Source organism: Colius striatus, chromosome Z (genome assembly GCF_028858725.1).
Source record: "Colius striatus isolate bColStr4 chromosome Z, bColStr4.1.hap1, whole genome shotgun sequence".
NCBI classification, from domain to species: Eukaryota; Metazoa; Chordata; class Aves; order Coliiformes; family Coliidae; genus Colius; species Colius striatus.
In genome coordinates this window covers 84,101,602-84,126,976 of record NC_084790.1, presented here as the reverse complement: position 1 = coordinate 84,126,976, position 25,375 = coordinate 84,101,602, and the positions used below count along the sequence as shown (strand labels likewise).

At 45.0% G+C, this 25,375-nt stretch overlaps 1 protein-coding gene across 1 annotated transcript in view; it reads left to right on the top strand.

Moving 5' to 3' along the window:
- The first annotated feature begins 8,161 nt into the window (after window positions 1-8,161).
- The window catches only part of LOXHD1 (lipoxygenase homology PLAT domains 1), a 153,605-nt gene continuing 136,391 nt past the window's right edge, over window positions 8,162-25,375 (top strand). Inside the window, exon 1 of the mRNA XM_062018863.1 lies at window positions 8,162-8,438. Coding sequence (XP_061874847.1) covers window positions 8,162-8,438 — 277 coding nt within the window. The remainder of the gene's footprint in view (window positions 8,439-25,375) is intronic.

Sequence of the window (25,375 nt, the reverse complement as noted above, 5' to 3'; positions counted from 1 at the left end):
GAGACAGTGTCAAAAGCCTTGCTGGAGTCAAGGTAGATGACATCCACTGCTCTCCCCTCATGTCCCCTCATCTATGCACTCAGAGAAGGATATCAGGTTGGTCAAACAGGATTTCCCCTTGGTGAAGCCATGTTGACTCCCCCTGATAACCTTCAGTGATATCATTCAGGATGAGTTGTTCCATCACTTTTCCAGGGATGGAGGTGAGGCTGACAGGCCTGGAGTTTCCTGGGTCGTCCTTCTTGCCCTTTTTGAAGACTGGAGTGACATTGGCCTTTCTCCATTTCTCCGATAGTGTCATTTAGCTTGTTTTACAGCATTTTTCAGGGGAAGATCTAGTCCCAGGAGCAGCTGGGTTAATGAACAGGATGATTATCTCTGAAGAAGATGGACTAGTGTAGCAAAGATGTGCTGCTCATGATGCAGCTAGAAGATGAGTGGAAATAGAGTCTGGTCCTTCAGTAGGTATTAGCAAATTAGGAGAATACGGATCTGACAACCTCCCTCCCTTTTTTGTCTTTAAGTCTCCTCTTCCCAGTGGAAATGTCAGCACTGTGTACAGATGGGTATGGGATTGTAAACCCAAGCTGGGGAGAGCTGTCAAATGCATACATCTTGGAGATCAAGGATGGCTTTGATGAGTCTTCTGAGCGGAGAAAAAGGCACCAAACCAGGAATGAAGATCAGGGCTGGGGCAGTGGGCACTGGAAAGATTGTGGTGTCCATCTTTCCTTGCTAAAGTTGATGTTGGAGTGAGAAGAGGGAAGCTCTGAGTGATGGGGATGTTGGGCTGGGATGGTGCCAGGCTTCTGACACAGACAGTAGGTTCAACAGCGTGGTATGGAACAACTTGATATGTGCTCAAATTCCCACTTGTGAGGCTTCTTAGTGCCCCTGCAAGAGAGAAGCTGAGCAGGACCTGGTGCTGCAGATGATTTCTTGGGCTGTGGAGGCTGAGAGCCGGGTAGGAGCAAGGAGAGCTGTGTTTGAGCTCTGCGGGGAGAAGCAGCCACATGAATGCAGGCAGTAGTGACATAGGATAGGAGGCTCTTGGATTTACTTAGATCTGCTCTGATTCAGGTGGTGCTTCAAGTATTGACTGATCCCATTGACTCCAGTGTTTCTAGTCATGGTTTAACCTCATTGTGTTCAATATCCTTGTAAAACCAAACACTTTTGGTTCTTTATCCCTGCTGCAGTGCCTGGAGATAGCTTCTTTTCTCCTCCTGTCACTTAGTCACTTCTGCTGCTGCCTCTGGTTGTGATCTGTGGTGTTCTTCACTGAGGGGAAGGAACAGTGTCATTTGAAATACTTAAAGCTGCTGTGAGTCACAGTCTTTCTAAGAAATGCTGGATTTTATGGCCTTCTGGCAGAACACATGTGTCAAAGCTTCTGGATGCAAGAGGTAGGTTGATCTCTCCTGGGGGAAACTTTAAATAACTCCTGCACAAGATGATGAAGGAGCCTCACCACCCATGGGGATGCTCAGCACTTGATACAGGAGCGGCTGGTGCTCTGAATCTCTCTCCCTGCTTCTGGTGATCGGGGCTAGTGTACAATATGATCAAAAGGAATAGATGAATTACAGTCTTGGGGCCAAATCTTTCATTCTCTTGGAGTCAGCAAGACTTGAATTTGAGACTTTGAGGAAAAAGTCTCTTCAATAAGAAACCACCTGCAAAACTACTTATTGCAGCTCATGCCTTGGGGCTGTCTAAACAGAAATAACATCCTGTAAGTTGTTTAGCTGTAGTCTAGTCCCTTAAGCTCTGGGGTGTATAGGTGTACACTTGAAAGTCCTGATGTCTGTGGGTCTCATTTTCTTCCTGCTTTGCTAAAAGGCAGTTGGAGAGGTGGGTGAAAATACAATAAGCTACGTTCCTTTTTTCCTCATATTGCAAAACTCCCTAGAGCAAGAAGGCTTGGATTACATTCTTCCCAAACCCATGTAGCACAATGTCTTTGCTAGCAGAGTTTAACTTCTCAGCTTTGAGACTCCTCTGGTTATGCAAAGAAAGCTGCAAACAGGGTTTTTTTTTTTTTGAGGTGGTATTTGCTGAGTGCATGTGGGCTCATCTTGGCTTTCTAAGGACACATAATCACAGCCATAATCACAGTTCAATCTATTTGTAATTGTTGCTAATTAATGCTCAGTAGTGTTTAAGTCTTGTGGATTAAATTGATAAAAAAGAAGAGCCCCTCTTTCACCAGGCTCACACACTTGTAAGTGCCCTGTTTTATCCTACCAGCATTAACATGCTGTTTCTTCCCAAGCTTGTTGGTTTTAAAGCCACTCATGACTGTGAATAAGCCTTGATGGATTACTGCATGTATAACTTGCCAGCTATGGATATCTGGAGCATCTCATCATGTCTGAGAAGAGCCCTCGAATCAGAGGTACCACAGCCCTAGGGGAGAGTAGACAGGGGCATTGCAGATTCCTAGCACATCCTTATTTCAAATGGAAGCTTCATCGGGGTTAAAACCTCTGGGAAATGCCTGGGTGTTGAACCTAGATTGAATTCCGTGCTCCTGCAGCTCCTCTGGCTTCTGAAGCTGGGTAGGTAATGTTTAAAGCCTGCCTGGCTGTGTCCTAGGGGATGTGGGTGAGCTGCAGAGATGCTGGTGGGGCCTGTGCTCTGGTGTCTGCTTCTTTGGGCACTGGGAGAGATTCCAAAGCATTGTGGAAGTCACACAAACCCCCGTCTTGACAGGAGTTTAAGGTCCCCAACTTCAGTCACTTGTTCTTAAAAGAACTGCTGTATGTTTTTTTCAGGTAAGTTCTGTTAAGAGCCCTCGTGCTCTCGTCCTCTTTCCAAGGCTTTTTCTTACAACCTTGAGTGAAGCAGTTTCCTCAGTCCTGAGTTTGCAATGGCTACAGAGCTGCTGTTTTGAGATTTTCGAGGGCTCAGGATCTATGCCTGTGTCCCTGCTGATGAGTGCCTGCATCTCCCAGGGAACAGGAGCTGCTGCTTTTGTCCTTGCAGGACACTTGGCACCTCTCACTGAGTTTTGTCAGGGAAATATTTCTCTTGGCTAAGCCCCTTTTTACCAGCAGAGGCCGATATGCCCATACACTTGAAGGCAGCGAGCCCATGGACACATTAAAACCTTTCCAGTCCCTTAGATGGATCAGACCCTGTACCTTAGTATCCTCAACTGGTTCCTGCTGAGATGTTGGGCTGATGGGATTGCAATGCAAATGAAGATTTTATTTGAGTAAAAACACTAATAATAATAATAATAAAAAGTAACGAGTAGCCAACAGGGACTGGAAGGAAAAGCAAAGCTCTTGCTAGGAACTGTGAGGTCTGATTAAATCTGTAATGACTGGTGCTGCAAATACTGGCAAGTGGCTCCTCCAGCACCTCCTCTGCCCAGCCTGGTGTAATCTTGTGCATTACTCACGTACATGGGAGAGAGATGAGATGGCTCTACTAAAGGAATCATTTGGTATTTGGTTCTGTGGCATTAAATACATTTATTTTCTGGAGGAGATGGACTGTGTGAACATGCATTGTGAGCACATAGCGTGCTGGGCTACAGGGAGTATTTTGAAGAAATGATACAGACAGAGGGGTAGATCTTGCCCTATGGCCAAGTGCAGAAAAAACCCCTATGAAATCCTGCAGACCTGAAGCTGAGGCTGTGCCCCTGGGGCCAGCAGCTGTCCTGGGTCGGCTTGAAACCCCACTGAAGCTCTGTCACCTTTAGTAACTCAGTTGGAGTTCAAACACATCTGATTTTCTGGATTATACCCCAAGCTGAATCCCACAGGAGCAGTAGGAGAGGCAAAATAAAGCAACCAGTTCAAAATAGTCTGGAAAACTGCTTTGCCAATATCTGACCTGTGTCTTGCTGTCTGTCCTTCACAGTTTCTCTACCCTCATCTCTGTGCAGTGTGTTGGTCACTGAAAGAGAATCCAAATGCAAACTGAGCATGAGGACACCAACTTTTTCTTTAAACTGCCCCCAGACTGTGCAATGAGGATGACAGGCTTTCCTAACCTAAAGTGCAAAGCAGCATGCATTGAAAGAAGCCCCAAACCTCTCCTGAAACAAGAGACTTCACTGCATCTGCCTTGGGAAGGAGACTAGAACAAATGTCTCTTTGTGATGTGTCAGCTGTCTTGCATGGCCTAGGCACAGGACATATGAGTTTTATGGTAATAGGTGCAGAATAGGAATCACATAGAAGACAATGAAGTAAAGAGAAGTTGTGTTCATGCCTTGCCTAATATTTACCTCATTATTAGTAATAATAACAACCTTATTGCCTAATAATGGGATAATTCCAGTTTAAGCACCATACAGGTTTTAACGTTGCAGGAAAAAGAGGTTACAGGTGAGTCAGGACCTCAGATAACCAAATTCTGACCTCTACGCTCCTCCAAATGTGTTGCCATTCAAGAAGTCACCCTGGGCTTGTGGCATTCTGGTGGGTTCTGGCCTGGGTCTTGAGAGGGAAGATTTGAAGGAATCTCTTGTTGAATGCAGGGTAAAAGTACCAACCTATATAAACCCTATTGGCAGTTTTCACTAATGGGTCTCACCAAGAGCTTGGTTGCTTTCCTGGTAGCTCTCTATGCACCAATAAATCCCTTTGTTCTCTTCCCAGCTGTTACTCACCAGAAGAACAAAAGCGAGATGAAGTGTTCTTGGCACATTTCTTTTTAATCAAACAGTTCAAGGAAGTGCATGGATGAGATGTGGGAAATGTCTCTTCTCCCTCATCACATCAGACCTTTTGATAGCGGTGATTTAGTCCTGCCTTATACCTGAAGTCCTGCTTTGCTGCAGCAAAAAGCAAAATGTAAGGCTCGAGGTAGCTCAGAGGGGTGTTTCTCACTGGGGCAACTGCCATCATGTCCCACCAATGCTTTTAGTGCCTCAGATCTTTCCTCCTGACACACAATTTACTAATTACAGTAATTCTGCAAATGTAGTATGGCCTTGGCTCCCACTGGGGCCACACCAGCAGGCAGCTGCTCCCACAAGTACCCTGAGCATCCTGAAACTGAATGTCTCAGTGCAGGAGGAGGAAAAGGCATTTCCTTTACCCCAACAGCTCTGCTGTCAAAGGCAGGTAACTTACTGTGGGAGTGGGGTAAGCAGACATCAGGAGAACTATTTTAAGTCTAGAAGGGACAGCCTTGCACTTGGGTGACTCTCCCTCAGTAACTGTAACGCTGCCTTTTGGCCTTAGATGTTGTTGCTCTGAGTGTTTTGGAGCTGCAGCTGTTGGGAGCAGCAGCACTCAGGGACAGGGTTGGATGGAAGGTTTCCCTTGTGAAACTGTAACAAACAGGAGCTGTGATTTTCTGAGAGGTCTTACTATTTGCCATTTTTTTTCCCTAAGGGTATGGTTTTATTCTGTTTGATGAGATTATTTCCTTTTGGTGAAAGGAGATGCCAAAACCTAAACCCATCTCCCAGCTTTGAGCTGCAATGGTTGTGCCTGTGATTTCTGCTGTGGGCTGATGGCTGTCCCAGAGAGAGGAAAAAGGTAACAGTTGTGAAAATACTCTGCTGAAAAACATCTTCCTGGAGAAATACACTGCATTATCACATACCTCTGCAGGATCCCCGAGCTCCTCGAAACTGGCAGCACACAGGATGGGGCTTTTGGAGCATCCCTGCCCTTGGTGCCTGCTGAGCCAGGCATCCTGTGCTCCTCTCAGAAGTGCCGTGCAGAGAGGCATTATGTGCTTTCTTTTGCTGCTTTCCAGAAAACAAAGACCTGAAAGTGAACAGGGGATTTCAGTCATGATGCAAGTCCTGCGGTGCTGATGTACCAGGAGTTTGGCAAGTGAGAGCTGTGTTGTAAGGACAGACAGTGATCTTTCTTTTTGTTTTTCACTTTGTGATTTTAAGACCCCGGGAAAGCCGTTCTTGTGTTTCGTCTGAAACCTGTGCTTTAACCTACTTGGAAGCTTTCCCTGAATAACTCACTTTATAATGCTTAATGGAAAGAATTCCATCCAGTAACAGAGACTGTAAAAACACAGTGCTTTCAAAAAATCATTAATTCACATTACATTGTTGGAGGTGGGTGCCAAGCACCTGCTAAGGAGGGTGGGACAGACTCCCACCAACTCTGGATCCTCTGGGCCTGATGTTCCCCATCCACTCCCGGCTCAGGGCAATGCTGCTGCCATAATGCCATGATGTCTGTTCCTCATATTCCTGATAAACCACTTCCCATGCTATCACTTTCTTCCAGGCTGGGAAAACCCTACCTTTACCCAGGAAGGGTTTTATATCATGTATGTTAAGGACTTAGCATGGTCAAACCGTCTTACTTACCAATACTTATACTATCATTAACTTGGGCAGCATACCATCAAGGAAGTTGCACTTAATTCATCACTTGAAGAAGCTGTGGGTTGAGTTATTCCACAGGCTGGGCAGGTGGTAACAAGAAGCTCTGAATCATCCTGCAGCCCTGCCATAAATTTAGCTCTTGCTTATTCCATTAGCATGATTTAGGGCCAGGCTGGCTGCCCTACTTGGTTTATGTACACTTGTGCTACACCAGAGAAATTCAGAATGGTTTTCTATACCAGAGTTTTAAACTAAACTTAATTTCCTATAGCAAAACCCATAAGAGGCACTTTGAAGAAGAAGAAGAAGAAGACATGATTTGTCCTCTCTTCCCATTCTCAGTCAGACTTTAAATCATTTGCTACTGACTGCAGCTGAGATTGGCCTGGTCTGGTAGTGTTTGTCCTTCTCTTACTCACTATGAGAGACTGCCAGACCTCTACAGGGCTGGATGCCAACCAAGGCTGAGCAGTTGGGGCTGTACACTTAGACCATTGTGAGACTTGGACCACAGCCACACTGGTGGCTTAGGTGGAAAGGGGGAGATTGAAGGACCCTCAGTCCCTTCCTAAGTCTCACTGGCATATCTGCTTCTGGGCATGGGAGTGAAACCCCTGTTCCAGGTACTAGACGTTGGGTGAGGCCCATGGTGACATTGCTGGGCACAAGCAGAGTTTGGACATGCTTTATGCTGCTGTTCCCTTCCAGCCATGATGTACATCATTTATTTTTCCCATCCTTCACACATCTCACGATATTTGCCGGTGGAGAGCTGTTGGATGGGTATGTATGTCCTTGTGCTTGGCTGTTAGTCCAAGTTTTGTTTCCCTTTGTTTGGCCAAAGATGGGCAGTTATAAGGGCACCTTGTGTAAATCACACTCTGTCTTCTTCTAGCTGTTGTATTTATTTATTGAGCATCGATTTCTCATTTGGTTGGAGGTACAGCACAGTGACTGGAGGATGGAGGAGCTGGATGAAGGAGTGGGTTGCTGATGCTGCAAAGATCTTCAGAGATCCTAGAGGTGCTTGGGTTTTTTTTTTTCTGGTTCCTGGCCTGACTTGTCAAGAAAAAAAAGAAATCCATGTGAAGTTGAGACCTTCGTTATCAGTAAAGTGATCCTGACACCATGAATAATGGAGAGGAAATACAGACCAGTGCGATATGGTTGCTTGGTGGGTCTCCTTTTTCACCTGCCCATCTGTCTTATAACCACATGACTGGAGAGCACTAAGTAATTTTTCATGAGGTTTCTGAAGCTGGTACATATCATGAGGAGGAGAAATGCTTCTTTTTCGCTGTCCTAAGCTGGTGCATGAAGGACAAGAAGTCACTTGACCACGTGCCCGTGTCTGACTGATTTTCCAGGGAGCTACAACCTTGATTGGCACATCCTGATACCGTAGACCCAGATTGTCAACTGACCCTGAGCGGAGGCTGAGGCAGCTCTGAAAAAAAAGGAGGAAGTTCTCAGCACAGCCCAATGAATAAATAATAATAACGAAAAGGAGAAAACTCGAAGATCGGGAGAGACAAAAGAGAGAGGAAGCTACACTAGTCAAGGAGGTGAAGGAAGGCAGAGAAAGTCAGAAGAAGGTGAGCTGTGAGCACTCATGGGCTAGCAAAGAGAGGGGACTCCAGGACATACCTTCACTGAGCAGGTGTAGGGCACAGTGAAACAAGGACAGCCCAGCTCTAGGCTGGGAGAGAAGGACTAAAGGGCTTCAGTAACCGGTACAGGAGTCAAGGTACGTGACAGAAGTGAGGTTCAGGCAATTGTAGAGTGTTGTTTAAGGTGTAGGGGTGAAAAAACAATGACATGAAAGAAAAGGCCAAGATGAACAAAATAGAAGAGGAGGAGGAGGAGGAGGAAGAGGAAGAGGAGGTAGTGGAAGAAGTAGTGGAAGAGGTAGCGGAAGAAGTAGTGGAAGAGGTAGTTGATGAAGATAGGGAAGATGAAAACCAGGAGAAAAAAAGCAAAAAGAAATCGAAGCCTGAAGACTCTGAGATCAATGGGGAAGTGAAGAAAAAGAAAAAGAAAAAAGCCAAGCACAGAGATTACAGCAGTGACGATGAGGATGACTACGAGCGCAGAAAGAAAAAGAAGAAAAAAGGCAAAAAAAGCAAAGAAAAAAAGAAGAAGAAAGGTGACAAATCCAAGAAAGGAAAGATAGATGACAACTTTTTGGAGATGTATGAGCAGGAGCTTCGGGACTATCATTCTGACTCCCCCAATGCTACAGAAGATGAGTACAACAAAAAAAAAGGTCAGCTCCATTGTTTCTCACCTTACCTCTTGAGCAGGAGTTGTGTGGTTGACCCTGCCAATTTTCATCCTGGGACCCTTCCTGGGGGTGCAGGCACTTGTCTTTCCTGTGTGGGGAGTATTTCTGATTAAACAAGGAGTTTTATTATGTTAGGTGGTACTGAGAGGTTGTGTCTGTATTGGCTGTGCAGTTCATGAAGTCATTTTGCTGTCCCTGTGCATGGTACTGCTGTAATTACATCCTCCCAATTAATAATTGCATTGTGATGTCATTCAGAAGCTGCAATCATCAGTTGTGGACAGTCTGGAGAGGGTCCAGAGAGGGGCCACAAAGACCATCAAAGGACTGGGAAGTCAGGTTTTTTCACAATGAGAAAAATCAGCCTCAGGGAAGTGCTGGATTCCCCAATATCAGGCATTTCAAAGATTCAGCTGAACAGGGTGCTGGGCCATCAGGTCTTGACCATGCTTTTGCCAAGAAAGTTTGGACCAGCTGATCCTTGAGGTCGCTTCCAACCTGGTATTCTATGGTGACTCCCTTTGTGTAAGCAGGATGTATAGCAAAGATGCACAGTCTTGCCCAAGGAGTTGGGTGAGGAAGCAGTGGATCACTTAGATTGGAACTAGTAGCAGCAAGTCCAGTGCACTGACTGCTGTGAGTAACCGAGTAGGCTGAGGAAATATTATTGTTTGTCTCTAGATTTTAATGCTGTGTGGGTACAATAAATAGTCCACCCATGTTATACATGCACAAGGTGAACTGTGCAGCAGCTTAAGATTTGGATGATGTATCAAGGTTTAAAGTTTAAGGTTTGGATGATGCCAATCAAAGTTGTAGCTCACTGTGAAATCAATCAGATGAGGGCAAGTTTCTTTACACAAGCATGGTCTAGAGAAGGATTTCAGCCACCAGACCAGCATCATCTGAACAGCTTGTGGAAAAAGACGTTTTTACCTGCTGGGTGGCAGCTAGTAATCCCTGTCACCTCTCCCCAGAAAACCTGCATGGTTAAAAAAAGACATTGATAGATAGGAAGACGTTCCCAAGCTCAGTGAGGTTATCTCCTTATCAGAGAAGTGGGCAGCAAAGAGGTAAGGGGCTGCTGAGGGGTGACACCAGTCAGCTGTTACTTGTGCAACTGGACCTGGGCACAGCTGGGGCAAGACACTTGACCTCTCAGCACTGTGTTTTCCCCATCAGTTAATTAGATTGATAACGTGTCTTGCATGTGCAATTTGGAGAACCAAGGGTGCATAAGGAGTGTGGTAAAGCACCTCATGCTTGTGGTGTGGCTTTAGGTTAACTACAACTGATGAGTCCTGTAATGGTGCCATATGAGTGTACTGGGGAAGGAGAAAGGATTCCATTGCTCTGATGCAGAGGAGAAGCAAGGCCGTCCCATATACACTGTGTTTAGGCATATAACCTATTTCATTTGTGATGGCTCTTCAGGGAAAGAGAGTTTGTCTCCCCTCGTACCCTGGTGTTTTAATAGCAGAAGAAGAATAAGTTGCCTTCTTGAAAAAGGAAAGATCCAGCAAATGGATTTTGTTCTGCTTCATTTCTCTATGGCTGAAACATTGAGGAATGAATTAAGCAGGGACTTGATTCTTACAGTCCCCATCAGAAACTTTTAAAACTTGGTCCAAAAACTGCAGTGTTTACTATCATGACAAACCCAGGACCTCCCAAAACTTGTCATATAGCCAAAAGTCCCAAGTGGGAACCACTGGCTGCTCCCTTGGATTGTGAACTCTCCTCCTTGAGCTGTATCTCAGAATTTTGCATTCTCAATTTCCAGATATTTATGGAGACAAATCCACATATACATGAAGCAAGAAACGGAAGTCAAGGGAGAGGGGAAGGATACACAATCAATGAACCACTGAGGTTTTCCACCAGTGAAAACCTGTTCCTGAGCCATTTGGCACAAAACAGCAAAAGCTTAAGAGCAAACTCTAACTGTCGTATCCTCTTGCTTGATTTTCAGCTATTCCCTCTGTCATACATTGTGCTGCTGCCCTTTCTATTTTAAGTCAAAGCAGCAGATTTTTTGGTGTGATTTAGTCAGAGGCCACTACTGCTTTTCTTCCAAAGGACCACTGAAGTCACTGTTATTAGTCAGACTCTTAAGAACCATGTAACCTCTGCAAAATGCCTCCCAGAAGCTTTGGGTTTGGCTCTGGTACTGGTGCATATTAAGCAGAGAAACATTTCAGCCAGCAAGCTGTGATTACTTTTGCTGTAAAAAGAAAAGAGAGATGTTGTAAATCTTTTATAAGCAGAAAGTCAGTGGTGCCTGTGTCATCTGACATCCTCTTTATCTTATTGTATTAGCAAGCAGGAGAAGGGATTCCCCCCCCATCACATTCGATCGATGACTGAAGAACAAGGTAAATCCAGCTCCTGGGGACAGGAAAACAAAAGATATCAAGTGGTTGGGTGATAGTATATCTGAGAAAATTATACCAGAGATAGCAGGCATTTTTAACTAAATTGCAGCTGTTGTCCATTCCTGTGATCCTGGTGTTAATGAGATTAGTTACTTATTAATAAGTATCTGCAAAATTGCTTCTACAGTACAGATGAGTCTGGGGAAACCTTACTGGAGCCTTTCAGGCAGCTTACTTAAGATGGAGAGAGAACTTTTGTCAAGGGCTATGACAGGACAAGAGGCAATGGTTTTAAACTGAAAAGAGGTTTAGATTAGACATAAGGAAGAAATGTAGGATGGAGTGGTGAGGTCTAGCCCCATGCTGCCCAGAGAGGCTGTGGTTGCCCCATTACTGGAAGTGTCCAAGGGCAGGTTGGACGAGGCTTGGAACAACCTGGGCTAGTGGAAAGTGTCCCTGTCCATGGGGCAGGGGGGTTGGACATCTTTAATGATCTCTTCTGACCCAAACAATTCTATGATTCTATGATCTTGAATTACCACTAACAGTGCAAACAGGGCACACGGTGTAATGTAAGCGTAATCGTTATGTTTAAAGTGCAGTAGATGTCCAGAGACTGTTCACACAGCATCCTGGCAACCTCAACCATCAGTGTTCTAGAGGCATCAGCTACCTAAGATTCAGAGTGGACATCCGAAACCTGAAGCCATCCCTTTGTAGGAACTCCATCTCTTTCTTTCTCCATATCGTTCTATTGGTACCTTGAATCTTGTCAGTGATACGGGAGAGGGAAACTGGTGCAGTCATTTATCCTCCTGGTCAGATTTGGGGTAAGACATCCAGCTCTCTCTCAGCTCTGCAGAGAGAGACCTGGGAGTGCTGGTTGACAATAAACTAACCATGAGCCAGCAATGTGCCCTCGTGGCCGAGAAGCCAATGGCATCCTGGGGAGCATCAAAAAGAGTGTGGGCAGCAGGTCAAGGGAGGTTCTGCTCCCCCTCCACTCTGCCCTGGTGAAACCTCATCTGGAGTCCTGTGTCCAGCTCTGGGGTCCTCAGCTCAAGAGCGACAGGGAACTGCTGGAGAGAGGCCACATCAGGGTCACCAAGATGATCAGGGGACCAGAACATCTTTCATACGACGAAAGGCTGCAGGAACTGGGGCTGTTTAGTCTGGAGGAGACTGAGGGGGGATCTTATTAACATTTATAAATATCTAAATGGTGAGTATCAGGAGGTTGGGACATCCCTTTTTTTCTATATTGGCTAGCAATAGGATAGGGGTGATGGGATGAAGCTGGAACACAAAATGTTCCATTGAAACATAAGAAAAAACTGTTTCACTGTTCAGGTGAGGGAGCCCTGGCCCAGGCTGCCCAGGGAGGGTGTGGAGTCTCCTTCCTTGGACGTCTTCAAGACACACCTGGACACGTTCTTGTGTGACTTGATCTAAGTGGACCTGCTTCTGCAGTGGGGTCGGACTGGAAGATCTCTAAAGGTCTCTTCCAAGCCCTACCATTCTATGGTTCTATGATTCATGAAGGAAGGGACCAAATGTTACTCTGTTTTCAGAGTCAATTCTACTGAAGCCATGGATATCTCGGGCTTGGTAGAAAGAAAGAAAATGTTTCCTTCTCCAAATTTGCTTTTATGCCTTTAACTGAGTCTTCCCTCTGGCTGAGCTGGTAGCTGCTGGCTCCGTGACTCCAGCCCGGAGACACCTACGGGCTGTGGCAGATCCTCCTGTACTGTGTCACAGTGAAATGCTGCTGACTCCAAAGGTCTCAAGGCTTCTCACTTTGCATAGCTATAGCTCACCAAAAGAAATATCACTCTTTTTTGGTTCCTATTGATGATTAAATCCTCCTTTTTTCTTTTCTCCACCCTCCGCCTTTTTTATTTTCCCCTGACCTTCAGATCTGATTATTAACAAGTGAGTATCTTGAAAGAGAAACAAATCCTCTACTGGGTTTTCCTTGTCTCTTGGAAGTTTTACTGTAGCGTGTAGTCAGACCTACTGCAGTTTGCTCACTTGTACACCATTTCCAGAGTCAAAGTTCCCAGGACTGTTTCAGAGAGGATGTAGGATAAGGAACTTCCATACAAATGGCCTCTTAAATGGTTGTGTCAGTAGATGGCTTTGACAGTAAAAGGCTAGGAGAGCTTGGGTGATTCCTGATGATAAAGACACCATAGGTGTCCATGGGAAACTTTTACCCCCATGTGAGGGAGCAAATCTAGGTGAACATGCTTTGGCAGGGGGGTTGGACTAGATGATCTCTAAAGGTCTCTTCCAGCCCTACAATTCTGTGATTCTGTGATCTCCCAGGAGATGCAGTGTTTTCATAGAATCATAGAATAATTTTGATTGGGAAGGACTATTAATATCATCAAGTCCAACTGCTCATCTCACACTGCCAAGCCCATCCTAGCCCTTGTCCCTCAGTACTTCAGCTACGTGACTTGGCAATATCTTCAGGGACAGGGACTTCACCATCTCTCTGGGTAGCCTGGGACAATGTCCACCAACTCTGAAGGGAACAAATTTCTTCCTCATCTCCAATCTAACCCCCCTGGCACTACTTGAGGCTGTGCTGTCCTGAAAAACTCTTGTCGTGTGCTATTCTTGACCAATACCCACCTCACTACACCCTCTGTCAGAGAGTGCTGCTGTCGCCCCTCAGGCTCCTCTTCTCCAGGCTCAACAGCCCCATTCCTCAGCCCCTCCCCAGCCCCTTGTGCTTCAGCCCTTCCCCAGCTCTGTGCCTGGCTCTGGCCACGCTGCAGCCCCTCAGTGTCCCTGTGGCAGTGAGTGATGGGCCCAGCACTGAGCACAGCCCTGGAGCTGCAGCCTCCCCAGGGCCCAGCACAGGGGCACAATCACTGCTGAACACACCATTTCTGGGTACCCTTGGCTTTCTTGGCCACCTGGGCACAGTGCTGGCTCATGGAAGCTACAGTCATCTCCTCCAGGCTCTGAGCATTTGGTATGAAACACTGTTGTTTTGTTCATGTTGTACAAAGGGTGAAGATGAATCTTGGAAGTACCCATAATCATAAAATGAAGCCAATTACTTTAAAAATGCATATTTTTATCAACATCTTATCTCAAATGGTAATGAGGGGAGGGGAATGGCCAGTGGTGATTCGTGAAGATACACAAGCCCCTCCTCACATCTTTTGATGTGCCCCTTCCACTTTGTAGCGTTACATGTATCACATAATGTTCCTTTAACATCTGCAGTGGAAGGTTACACAAAGCATTCAGGGCACTCCAGGTTTATTGCAAAGTTATGTTTAACATAATTTAGCAGCAATTGCTGAGAGATGTATAGTGTACTTTTATGGCAGGTGATCATCAGTTGCACAATTGCCTTATTCACATCTTGCACCCACTGATGTTCCCCAAGCCGGGTTTTGATTAACGTTCCAGAGTGGAAGGAACAAGGACTTCTCTTTAAAAGACGTGTTTATTCTCTTTTTTTTTTTTTTTCCCTCCTTGCTGTTACAATGAGCCTTGGATTTAGGCAGAAAGCTTTCAGAGAGGAGTTCTGTACCATGGCAATGTAGTGTCTAGTGATCCAGGGGGACACACGAAGCATGCTATGGAGACAAGTTGCTGCTGCACTTGCCTTGGAGGTGAGGTGGATCGAGGCTGCTGCCATCTTGGCTATACATGGCCATGTGGAACATGGATTTTAACAAGCTTAGGTCATTTTTAGAGTGTTAGACAAGTGTACCTAAGAACTATCAGCTTGTGTGACAGAATAAGTCAATGCTAAAACTAATTGTGATCTTCAAGTGTTGGTGAAGTTGCAGGAGCATTCGTTGATGTTTTCATTTTGATTTTTGGTAGGCACCAAAAAATCTTTGGTCTTGGCTGTGAGACACCCCCCAACTACACACCTGTGTGGCCCCACATGGAGAGTTAAATTTGCCTGGAGGGGTCCCGAGGAAACGGGATCTTACAAGTTGGAAATGAGTAGTTAAAATGCTGTGGATGAGGCCTTTTGATGAGGAACCACAGTGGCTCTTCATCTTGGATCTCAGGGGCCACTGACCTGCAGCAGGGCTGCTGCTAGTAATTGGTGTGGAAAATCAGTACTGTAAAGCAGATGGGTGCAAATAGACCTTTCAGAACAAGCCCTCTCTGTTAACTGAAGATTTAGACCCTTGCAGATGCCTCCTGTCATTTGACAGGCATGTGCTCAGCAAGTGCAGGCAGAGTGCTTGGGGGGTGGGCACTTGTGTTCCCCCCACCTCTCCCAGAGGCAGGACCCAGCAGCCCCAACCATATGCAGAAGACATCCTTGTTACGCACACAGGATCCATTTGGGATGGCTCAGCCCAGCTGGCAGCACCAAAAACAGCACTGAGGAACAGCTGCAGGCACCAGGCTGCCAAACACACACGGAGCTGATGTGCTGGCTGGTGCCTGCTAAACCCACACACACAAGGGATGCAGTTTTCCAGCATTGCCGCTCCCCTCATGCCCAAAATACAGAGCAGAATGGCAAGTTCAGTTTTGCATCCCTGATTGTCTGTGGTGACTGTTTTAGGCTGTTTGGTTTTTGAACTTCAAAATGAAATACGAGAGTTCCTGAAGAGAAAGTGAATGAGATTTCCCTGACAAGCAGATGTTAAATGCAGGTTAATGTAGTCAATTCTAGATGTGTTCTCCCCAACACACGTGTCCAAGCAGCCAGGATTTAATGATCTGCAACATCCAAGGTGTAGTGCAAGGTGTCCTCTCTGAGGAAGGTGGCCTTTAGAGGATGAAAGACTAGAACTTGACCACATTGGAACAATTCAGGAAGAAGTGGTAGGGTTTTTCTTTTTCTCTTTTTTTTTTCCTTTTAATCTGTTTTTTTTCCTCTGTTTTATCTTTTTCCCCCCTTTTTCCTTTCATTGTTCCTTTTCACTTCTTTTAATGTTCCTTTTTTTTCTTTCTTTTTTAAGAAGCTAACTGAGATTCCTGTGTTTTTAGAAAATCCAACATTCACCTGGATACTTTTTCTTTCTCTCATTGCAGAAAGAAAACTGAGGGACTGTTTTTGCTTGAAGGTACAGCTTTTTCCTCCACTGGTGCATCAAATTCCCACTTTCAAGGCTGTATTGCTATTTTAAGGATTTTTAGTTTTGTTCCCCTTTATATTTCATTAAATACACTTTTTCCTGGCTCTCCATGAAGCTGTTCATCGTGTCTCTAGGTATTTGGACAAGTGTCTGAATACCGTGCTGTTAAAACAGCAGAATTACCTCCATCAGGATGGAAAGCCTGGGCAGAAAATTGTACCAAGGGACCAAGCATGGAGTGAGAACCAGGACAAATCATTTTTTAATTGCAGTTTAGGTCACTCCCCACAGTTTCAGGCCACTCAGATGAGGTTGTTTATCCACTAGAGTCTCAGAAAAGCCGAGGTTTGCTGTAGGGTTGGTGTCAAGAGCCTCTGACTTCTGCTGGGCTGCTGTGATTTACTGAAGGTTCCTGTGTCAGCTATTGAGGATGTGACCAGGATGTTACTTCCAGATAAGCTCATAACATGTTCTTTGTTTGGTTAAGACCTCACGGTTAAGCATTGCTCCTCCATCGCAGGTTTGTTTATTCTCAGTGCTTTACAGGGGCAGATATTTCCCCAGGCATTTTCAGAGGGGTTTTTTCTTCTGCCTTTGATTTTTCTTCCTGCTGGAGACTGCTCTGCAACAACATAATGCCACATATACCTGAGTGGCAAGACTTAAAAACTGCCTGAAAATAATAATTGTGGCTTTTGTTGATGGATTTATGTGCATTTCAAGGCTCACTGGATATGTATCACAAAGCAGTCAGTCATCATTGCTGTAATCAGATCTGGCTATTAGAAACGCTCGGTCTCTTTGGCATTTCATTTGCTGTTATTGAGATCTGCTGTATTTTTCCACATCAGTTTGATGTCCTCCATTTTATCAATGTCTCCATCATAGCAGTATCTCTGTTAGACTTGTTCTATGAGCTACAAATATGAATCCGGAGATATTTGCAAAGAAGGAAGACGCAGGAGGTGGGGAGGTCATAGTTTCTATCCATTCATATTTGTTTGGGCTTTTTTGCTTAAATAATTTATAAGGTGCTAGTTGGGTAGCAGCATCTGTCTGTAACAAACTACTACATTGTGGAGGCCAGATGCGCTCTTGCCTGCTTACCTCATCATCTCATCCTTGCGTGCTGGTGACTTTGCCAGATGTTGACTCCTGAACATTTCCTTGCCAGATTTACTGCCTCAGGCTGAGATGTTCTGCAACATGTTGGTTTTGGTATGTTTTTTTTCCCTGCAAAAACAACTCAGCCATTCCCCAGAAACAAAGTGTGAGAAATGTCTCGCTTTGCTCAAGTCTGGAACATCCAGCATCCAACACCTGCAGCCCAAGTTTGCTGGAGAGTCAGCAAAAAATGATCTTTGGTGAAATTGCTCTTGCTCCTAGCTGGGTAGTCATGAGGTTCATGGCTGGCAGCAAGGAGGGTGACACTCCTCTGTCTTGGTTGTCCTGCTGCTTAGATGAATAGAAGAAAATGGGGCTCTTGCTTGAGTCTGGTGACATGACAGCAGGAAATTGCTTCCTGTTACATTCTGTAGCCATGTTGTTCTACCACAGATTTTCCTCAGTGTTGCAGATAAAATCAGCATCATGTTTTACTCGGGCTGCAATATATGCTTCTGATTGACAATCACGAATTGATGGGGGTTGGAAGGGCCCTGCAGAGCTCATCCAGCCCAACCCCCTGCTCAAGCAGGTTCCCCTCAATCAGGGGGCACAGGAATGTGTCCAGATGGGTTTGGAAACCTCCCAAGAAGGAGCTTCCACACCCTCCCTGGGCAGCCTGGGCCAGGGCTCCCTCATCTCAGCACCAAAGGAGTTTCTCCTCCTGTGCCAGTGGCAGTGCCCGTGTTCCAGCTTCTGCCTGTTACTCCTTGTCCTGTCACTGGCCACAGAAAAAAGACTGACCCCATCCTCTCAACACACATCTTTTAGATTTTTGTCAACATTGATAAAGACTGTCTTGGCTCTTCTCCAGGATAAACAACCCCCAATCCTGCAGCCTTTCTTTGTCAGAGGGATGTTCCAGTCCCCTGATCAACTTGGTGGCCCTGAACTCACCTCTCTCCAGCAGATCTCGGTCTCTCTTGAGCTGGGAAGCCCAAAAAGCGACACAGGATTCCAAATGTGTCCTCACCAGGGCAGAGTAGAGAAGTAGGAGAACCTCCCTTCACTTGCTGCCAATGCTTTTTGATGCTCCCCAGGATGCCTTTGACCTTCTTGGCCACGAGGGCATGTTGCTGGCTCATGTTTACTTTGCTGTCAACCAGCACTCCCAGGTCACTCTGCAGAGCTGCTCTGCAGGAGGTCACTCCCCGGCCTGTCCTGGTTCATGAGGTTGTTCCTTCCCAGGTGCAGGACTCTGCACTTGTCCTTGTTGAACCTCATGAGGTTCCTCTCTGCCCAACTCTCAAGCCAGTTGAGATCTTGCTGAACTTGGACAGTAATCTCTGACATTCTTGTTCACAGTTATAAACAAACTCACAGATTCATAGATACCCTGTGTCCTGAGAGGACCTCCCTGTGTCCAAAACACAATGAGAGAAATGGAACAGGTTTGTCTCCCAAAGTTTCTCTCCCCTGAGGCACAGTGTTTTCCTCCAGTGCAGTTTAAACTTTAATAACAAAGATGTCGATTGCTAAGCTGATTTTACTTTGCTGTTCCAGCAAAGAACTGAGACTTGTTTTTTTCTGATGCTGCTAAGACAGAAGTACTTTTAAGTGATTGTTGGAGCACTGGATTAATTGTGTTTGGCTTCCTATCGTGGATGAGAAGAAAATGTTGTTTTTTGCAATAGCTGGTGAACTAAAGCAAACTCCAGTCCTCAGCTACTCTGCCTGTGGGAACAGTCAGGGCGGTATTCAGCTTTGGATTTGTATTTTAAACAGATGAATGGTATTTCAGAGCTCAAGATTATGCTATTTGTGTGTATGAGTGGTAAGTTTACAGGAAACTTCCTAATTCCTGTCCATGAAGCATCTCAAAATGCAAGATATTATTAATTGTTCAATTCTTTGTATAAAATATGAAACGCTGTACAGCCAGTCCAAACATTCACGGAAAAAAATCATTCTGTTTTGCTTTGAATAATTAATTTGGCATCCATGCTGGACTGAAAAGCTGCTTTTGCTAAAGCACATAAAGAGCAAACAATTTCTCATAGTGTGTGAAGCCCAAATCTGGTCACAGCTTTTGCCAATATGATTCCAAAGTCATTGTGCTCAAGTCAGATGAGTTAGTCAGGATTTCTCCCAGAGTGAACAAGAGAAGAATTTGACTCATTTTGTGTATAACAAGAGATTTTTGCCCAAGTTGTGGCTTGATAAAAACAAACAAGCACTGATTTCAAAGGCCCACTTTCGCTGTGGGTGAAGAATGGTCCTGATAAAACTGTGGCCATACTAAGTATTTAACTGGTGTGTTCTTGTGCACAGAGCATCACCTTGGTAAACATAACCTGTAACACCACAGACCTTTAAAAACATCCAAGTATTTTGCATAAAAGTCAAGGTACTCTTCAGGTACTCCAACATGAACATACACTCAAGTGCTCCAAGAGGAACCAGAGTGATTGGTGCTTTGCATGAATCAACATTAAGTGAATATTGAGAATAATCAGTGAATTCCCAACTGGAAACGTGGTGAAGTGCAAACAACTGTTACTGCTGCTGGGGTAAACACATCCTGCTAAATGGATGGCTCTAAAGTTATCTCTGATAGCCATACCCTCAGTTTTTGTTGGTTTGAGTTTATATTCAGGGTGAAGGCAACATCTTACTGTTTTTTTCCACTGCTGTGGTGTAGGAGGGTTTACTTCTTGCTCCCTTTGAATGTGCAGACTGGAGGTAGGAGTCTGTGGATCTTTGGGGAAGAAGGTAGTGATGAAAGAGATGAGATTTGCTGTGGTGTATGATAGTATGTGATGTGATAAGCTCAGAGAGGAAGCAGATCTATCTGGCTGAGATACAGTGACAGGCTGTCTCCAGGACACCAGTGCTTCTGTTTCATGTCTGCAGCCATCTTAGAGCTTTCACTCCCTCTGTTCCCCTGCCCACATTCACAGCATGGCTCAGCTCTTGTTTCTGTTTTCCCTCTTCCTTACCCAAAATCTTTGGTGACTCCTCACTAGCTTTGCTGTCTTGTTCCACCTATTCAATTATTCTTGTGGCAATCACTGCCACAAATGATGCTTTACAGTACAATGTCCTTGAATCCAGAAAAACCTGAATTTATCAGCCAAAGCGCTCTGTTAATGTTTACATACATGTAAAGGGTGGGTGTCAGGAGGATGGAGCCAGGGTGTGCTCAGTGATGGCCAATGACAGGACAAGGGGCAACAGGTACAAGCTGGAACAGAAGAGGTTCCAAAGTAACACAAGGAAAAACTGCTTCCCTGTTGAGGTGAAGGAGCACTGGCAGGGGCTGCCCAGATGGGCTGTGGAGTCTCCTTCTCTGGAGACATTCCAACCCAGCTGGATGAGTCCCTGTGTGACCTACTCTAGGTTGTTCTGCTCTGGCAGGGGGGTTGCACTGGATGAGCTTTCAAGATCCCTTCCAGCCCTTGAGATTCTGTGATTCTGCCCTTAAGATATTGCTTCCTTGTGGAGCTAAGGGAGTTTGGTATGCTCTTAGCTAGAGGATCTCCTCTTGTCAGTGTTTACAACTTTGCAATAATGTTAGCAACCATTTTGGAGTGAGTATTTTTCTACTCTGGCCATTGAATGGATGGGTTTATAGCAACAACTCTTTCTGCTAGACAGAGAAATGGATGTAAGTTCTTCCAGCAACACTGTGTAACTTGACACTGATTTTATGCTGTGTCTTATGCTTTAGATGATAATTTCTGAATGCTTCCCCCCCCCCCCCCCCCCCCAGAAACTAACGTCTGATATTTCATTTAGTGAGCCTGTATATGCCCATGAAAAGCAATAATAGGTTTGCAGTCCATAGCAAATCAGTTCTGTTTGGCTTGCTGAAACTCACCAGTTTCCAAAGTCTTCATGTTGGATAGCTGAACAGTGGAGTCAGCTGAGGATTCGATATCTGCCAGATGAGATAAGTGATCCAAATTCCACTTGATTGAGGTAATATTTGGAACAAAAGGATCTGTATTGGTGGCTGTATTGAAAGCTTTGTATTGACTCTGCCTAGCCCATTGGGAGAAAAAAAAAAAGGTCTGGAGACTGATCTGAAAGTGAAACAGTGCTACACTAACACTGTAGGTTACTGGAACCTGGCCACATTCTGGGCACTCAGAATAGGCTTACCTTGACCTTGGAGGTGAGATTGTTTGCCAAATAAGAGCATCTAGAGGTAAATGTCTTCCTGTGGGCAGTGACCCATGTAACAGGACACTGTTCAACGTGAGATCTAGGACTCTCCTTTTTGCTTTTGCCACCTCTCTTTGGGAATCCTCTGCCCATGCTGTGTGATGAACTCAGCACCAACAGGAAAAGGGTTAAGGAGTTGCACAGATGAGCTGGAGTATCTTAACACTGGCTTAATGACATAAGCAGCAGCTTAAGTGAAGAGGCATGGACATTTGGGGCATTCCAGCCATTTTTGAAGGGAGTTGGATGGCCAGTGCCAATATTGGACACATTGATATGGGAATATCATGGTTTGCACCTTATGTTTGACCAAAAAGGAAGTAGAGGCACGATGAGTGAAAAGCTATCCATCTATGGAGAGGCAGACACATCTCTTAGAACCATAAAATGGTAGGGTTGGAAGGGACTTTTAGACATCATCTAGTCCAACCCCTCTGCAGAAGCAGGTCAACCTCGATCAGGTCGCATAGAAACATGTCCAGTGGGGTCTTGAAGACCTCTACCAAAGCACATCTCAATGTGTAAGACAAGCAGGAATACATATAAGGAGTTGGTCTTCAATTCATGGGAGCCAAAAGGTACTGCAAAGCTGAAAAGTTCCTGTTTCAGTTCTTGCTGACTACAACAGGAAATCCTGAAACTCTTGAGCTATGCAGCTGTTAAAACATTGCTGTGTCTGCTTAGGATTGGTCTCTCAACTGACTCTGTGATGTCAATGGGGCTGACCAGGCCTCCCAAAATCCACTTTGAGAGCAGATCTCTTTGAGAAGCTTAAAAGTTCCCCTCAATAACACTCAAAGAAGCCAGACAGCTAAAAGCACAGTCACTGCATACTGACGTCTCATAAATCAATAAGGGAAGAAGGAGACTTTGTGGATACACTTGGAAACTTCTAGGGTAATCATAAAATCCCCGTGGATGCTCTCCTTATTTATATTCAGTGATTGCTTCCATTGAGGAGGAATCTAAATAGTAGGATATAGCCAAATCTGGAGTGATATGCCAAAGCCTCATCCAATTAAATCATTATAATTTGTCTCTAGTTGTTGGACCAAGCAACAGTCCTGAAAGAAATCTTAGAAAACTATGTGCATCAGTGTCAAAGGATGAGAAACCAACATTTGTATTTTGTTACTATGAAAAGAAACATTGCCATTTTGTTGGGGTTTTTTTTACCTTTCCATTTGACAACATAAACTAGATGTTGTTTATTTTTTAACTTTGCCTTGTAATAAAAAACAGATTCCACATGAAACTGATAAAGTGGAGGACAAGAGAAGTGAATAAACACATGGCCAAACTTATTTACACAGTGCCCCTGATAAAAATGAATTAGGAGATTCTGGATGATTTGGGTGAGCATTTTCCATCAGTGGAGGGGCTTTAAGGGCTGGCATCTTTGCACCACAGAGGCAAATCTTTGTTGACTATTAACATTCATGATCCTGAGAATGTGCACAGCAATGATGAAGATGAATCCTCAGTAGGAAGACCTGGGTTGTGTGATGGACATATGTGACACTTGAGATATGTAACTTCTGTATTTGATTAATCTTCCCCTTCACAGATGAGGAGCTGAAGTATCAGAATTGATCTTTCTAGCCTGGATGTTAGAGGTGTGGCTTCCACGGAATTCCAATTTCAAGCTTTCCAGCTAATTCAGCTTTATTGTTCCAAATCATAAAGTACAAGATGTTAATGCTTGGGATTTGCTAAGGTTTGACATGTTCTGTCAAATCCACAATATCCAATTATTCAGGAGCAGACTCCTGAGGTGGTTAAGAAATATGAGTACTCTACAGTTATCGTTGTCTTATGTCATGGATGCTGTTCCCAGCAAAGGGGCTTGGAGTGTAGCAGCATTTTCTGTCTGCTGGGCCCTCAAGCTGCAGAGATGCTCTCAGCAATGATGACATCCATCAGCTGGCAGTGGCTGATCAAAAAGTAAAGAATTCCAAAGAAAGGAATCAATCCTGGGTCCAGGCCACTGAATTTTCATGCCTTCAAATGAAGAGTGTCTGAATAAGCTGTGTTTGTCTCCAAGTGCCTTTCCCAGAAAGAGCTAACATCAGTCCCAAAATCATAGAATGGTAGGGGTTGGAAGAGCTCTCTAGAGCTCATACATCCCAAGCCCCTGCTAAAGAAGGTTTCCTTTGATCAGAAGGCACAGGGAGGTGTCCAGGTGGATTTGGAAGCCTCATGAGAAGGAGCCTCCACACTCTCCCTGGGCAGCCTTTGCTCTTCAGTAAAGTGGTTTTTCTTTATGTTTGAGCAGAACTTTTTGGTTTTCAGCTTTTGTCCATTACCCCTTGTCCTGTCACTGGCCACCACAGAAGATTGGCCTCATCTTGTCAACACCTGCCCTTTAGGCATTTACCAGCATTGATTAGATACCCCTCAGCCTTCCCTTCTCCAGGCTCAACAGCCCCATGTCCTGCAGCCTTTCTTCATTAGAGAAATGTTCCAGTCCCCTCAACGTTTTGATAGCTGTATGCTGGCCTTTCTCCAGCAGTTCCCTGTCCTTCTTGAGCTGAGGAGCCCAGAACTGGACACAGGACTCCAGATGAGGCCTCACCAGGGCAGAGTAGAGGGGGAGCAGAACCTCCCTTGACCTGCTGCCCACACTCTTCTTGGTGCCTCCCAGGATGCCATTGGCTTCTTGCCCATGAGGGCACATTGCTGCTCATGGTTAGTTTGCTCCCAGTCAGAACTCCCAGGTCTGTCTGTGTGTCTGTCTGCTCTCCAGCAAGTCACTCCCCAACCTGAACTGCATGGGGTTGTTCTCCTCAGGGTGTGAGACTCTGCACTTGCCCTTGTTGAACCTCATGGAGTTCTTCTCTAATCAACATCAATATTAAGCTTTTATTTTCTTCCTGCAAAAGAAGTCATAGACCTGAGTCCATGACATCACTGGAAAGTCTTAACATCAGTTACCTGCACAGATACTTGCACAGCTGTTGTGCTGGAGAGGTTGTGTCATAGCTCCTTTCCTCTTCCAGGCGTGTACTGTGGCACTTACTACGTGTCCTGACAGGCTGTGTCACCCACCCAGCCCCTTCTTTTGTCCCTCGGTGCAAAGTTAATTGAAATGGTGCTAAACACAGCGTATGCTTAATAATAATGTGCTATTCAGGCAGGGCTCAACACATCTGTCCCTATAAGAGTTGCTCATTCATGTGCTGCCTGCTCACTGTGATGCCTGGAAGCTGAACTGGGAGCTGTGAACCTAAAAAACGTATGAGTGTGTACTCATGGCTTTTGTTTTTGCAACACCGAGACTCCTGTTGTGGGAGTTAGAGAATGGGTTTGGGTTTTAATCTGGGGTTATTGTGGCTTGATGATGATGTTGTCTTAGATAACTTCTGTGTACACTATCATCTCGTTGAAAATGTTGAAAAGTGTTGAGCTGAAGAAGAGCTGAACAGTGGAAGCTGATCAGTCCGACTTCTTCTGTAAGGGAATAAAGTTAGATGTATAGATGAGGAGATATTACTGCTTGTAGAGATGAGGCAGGACAATTCAAGAATGGGTTTCGCTTGATGTAACATGTCAGATGTCATGTAGCAAACTCTACCTGCCACATATAAGTCCTTGCACTCCTCTAGCAGCAAAAAATCCTCACTAGAAATCCTGTCTGAATTTTTGAAAGGTCTTTGGGAACTTGTGGAGGGTTGTGATGACCTTTTTTCCTCCCTTTTCACAGGAAAAAAAAATGCCTTCAGCCATATATTTGCTGGCACAAAGCTGGGCACAACTTGACCTCACCTTCTGAAAACAGGAACAGGAACAAGCCTTGCTGAGAGCAAATTTTTGGGTAGGGGGGGATGATGTATTAAAGACCCTTTTCCCCAAAAGAAAGCTTGCAGAGAGATGCTCAGATGTAAGTGCCTCTTTGCCAGTGCCTATAGGATGCTCTGACAGTGACAGATATTTCGGTGACATAGAGAAGTTGCAACATGCTTTGAGATAACCAGAGATGAAATGC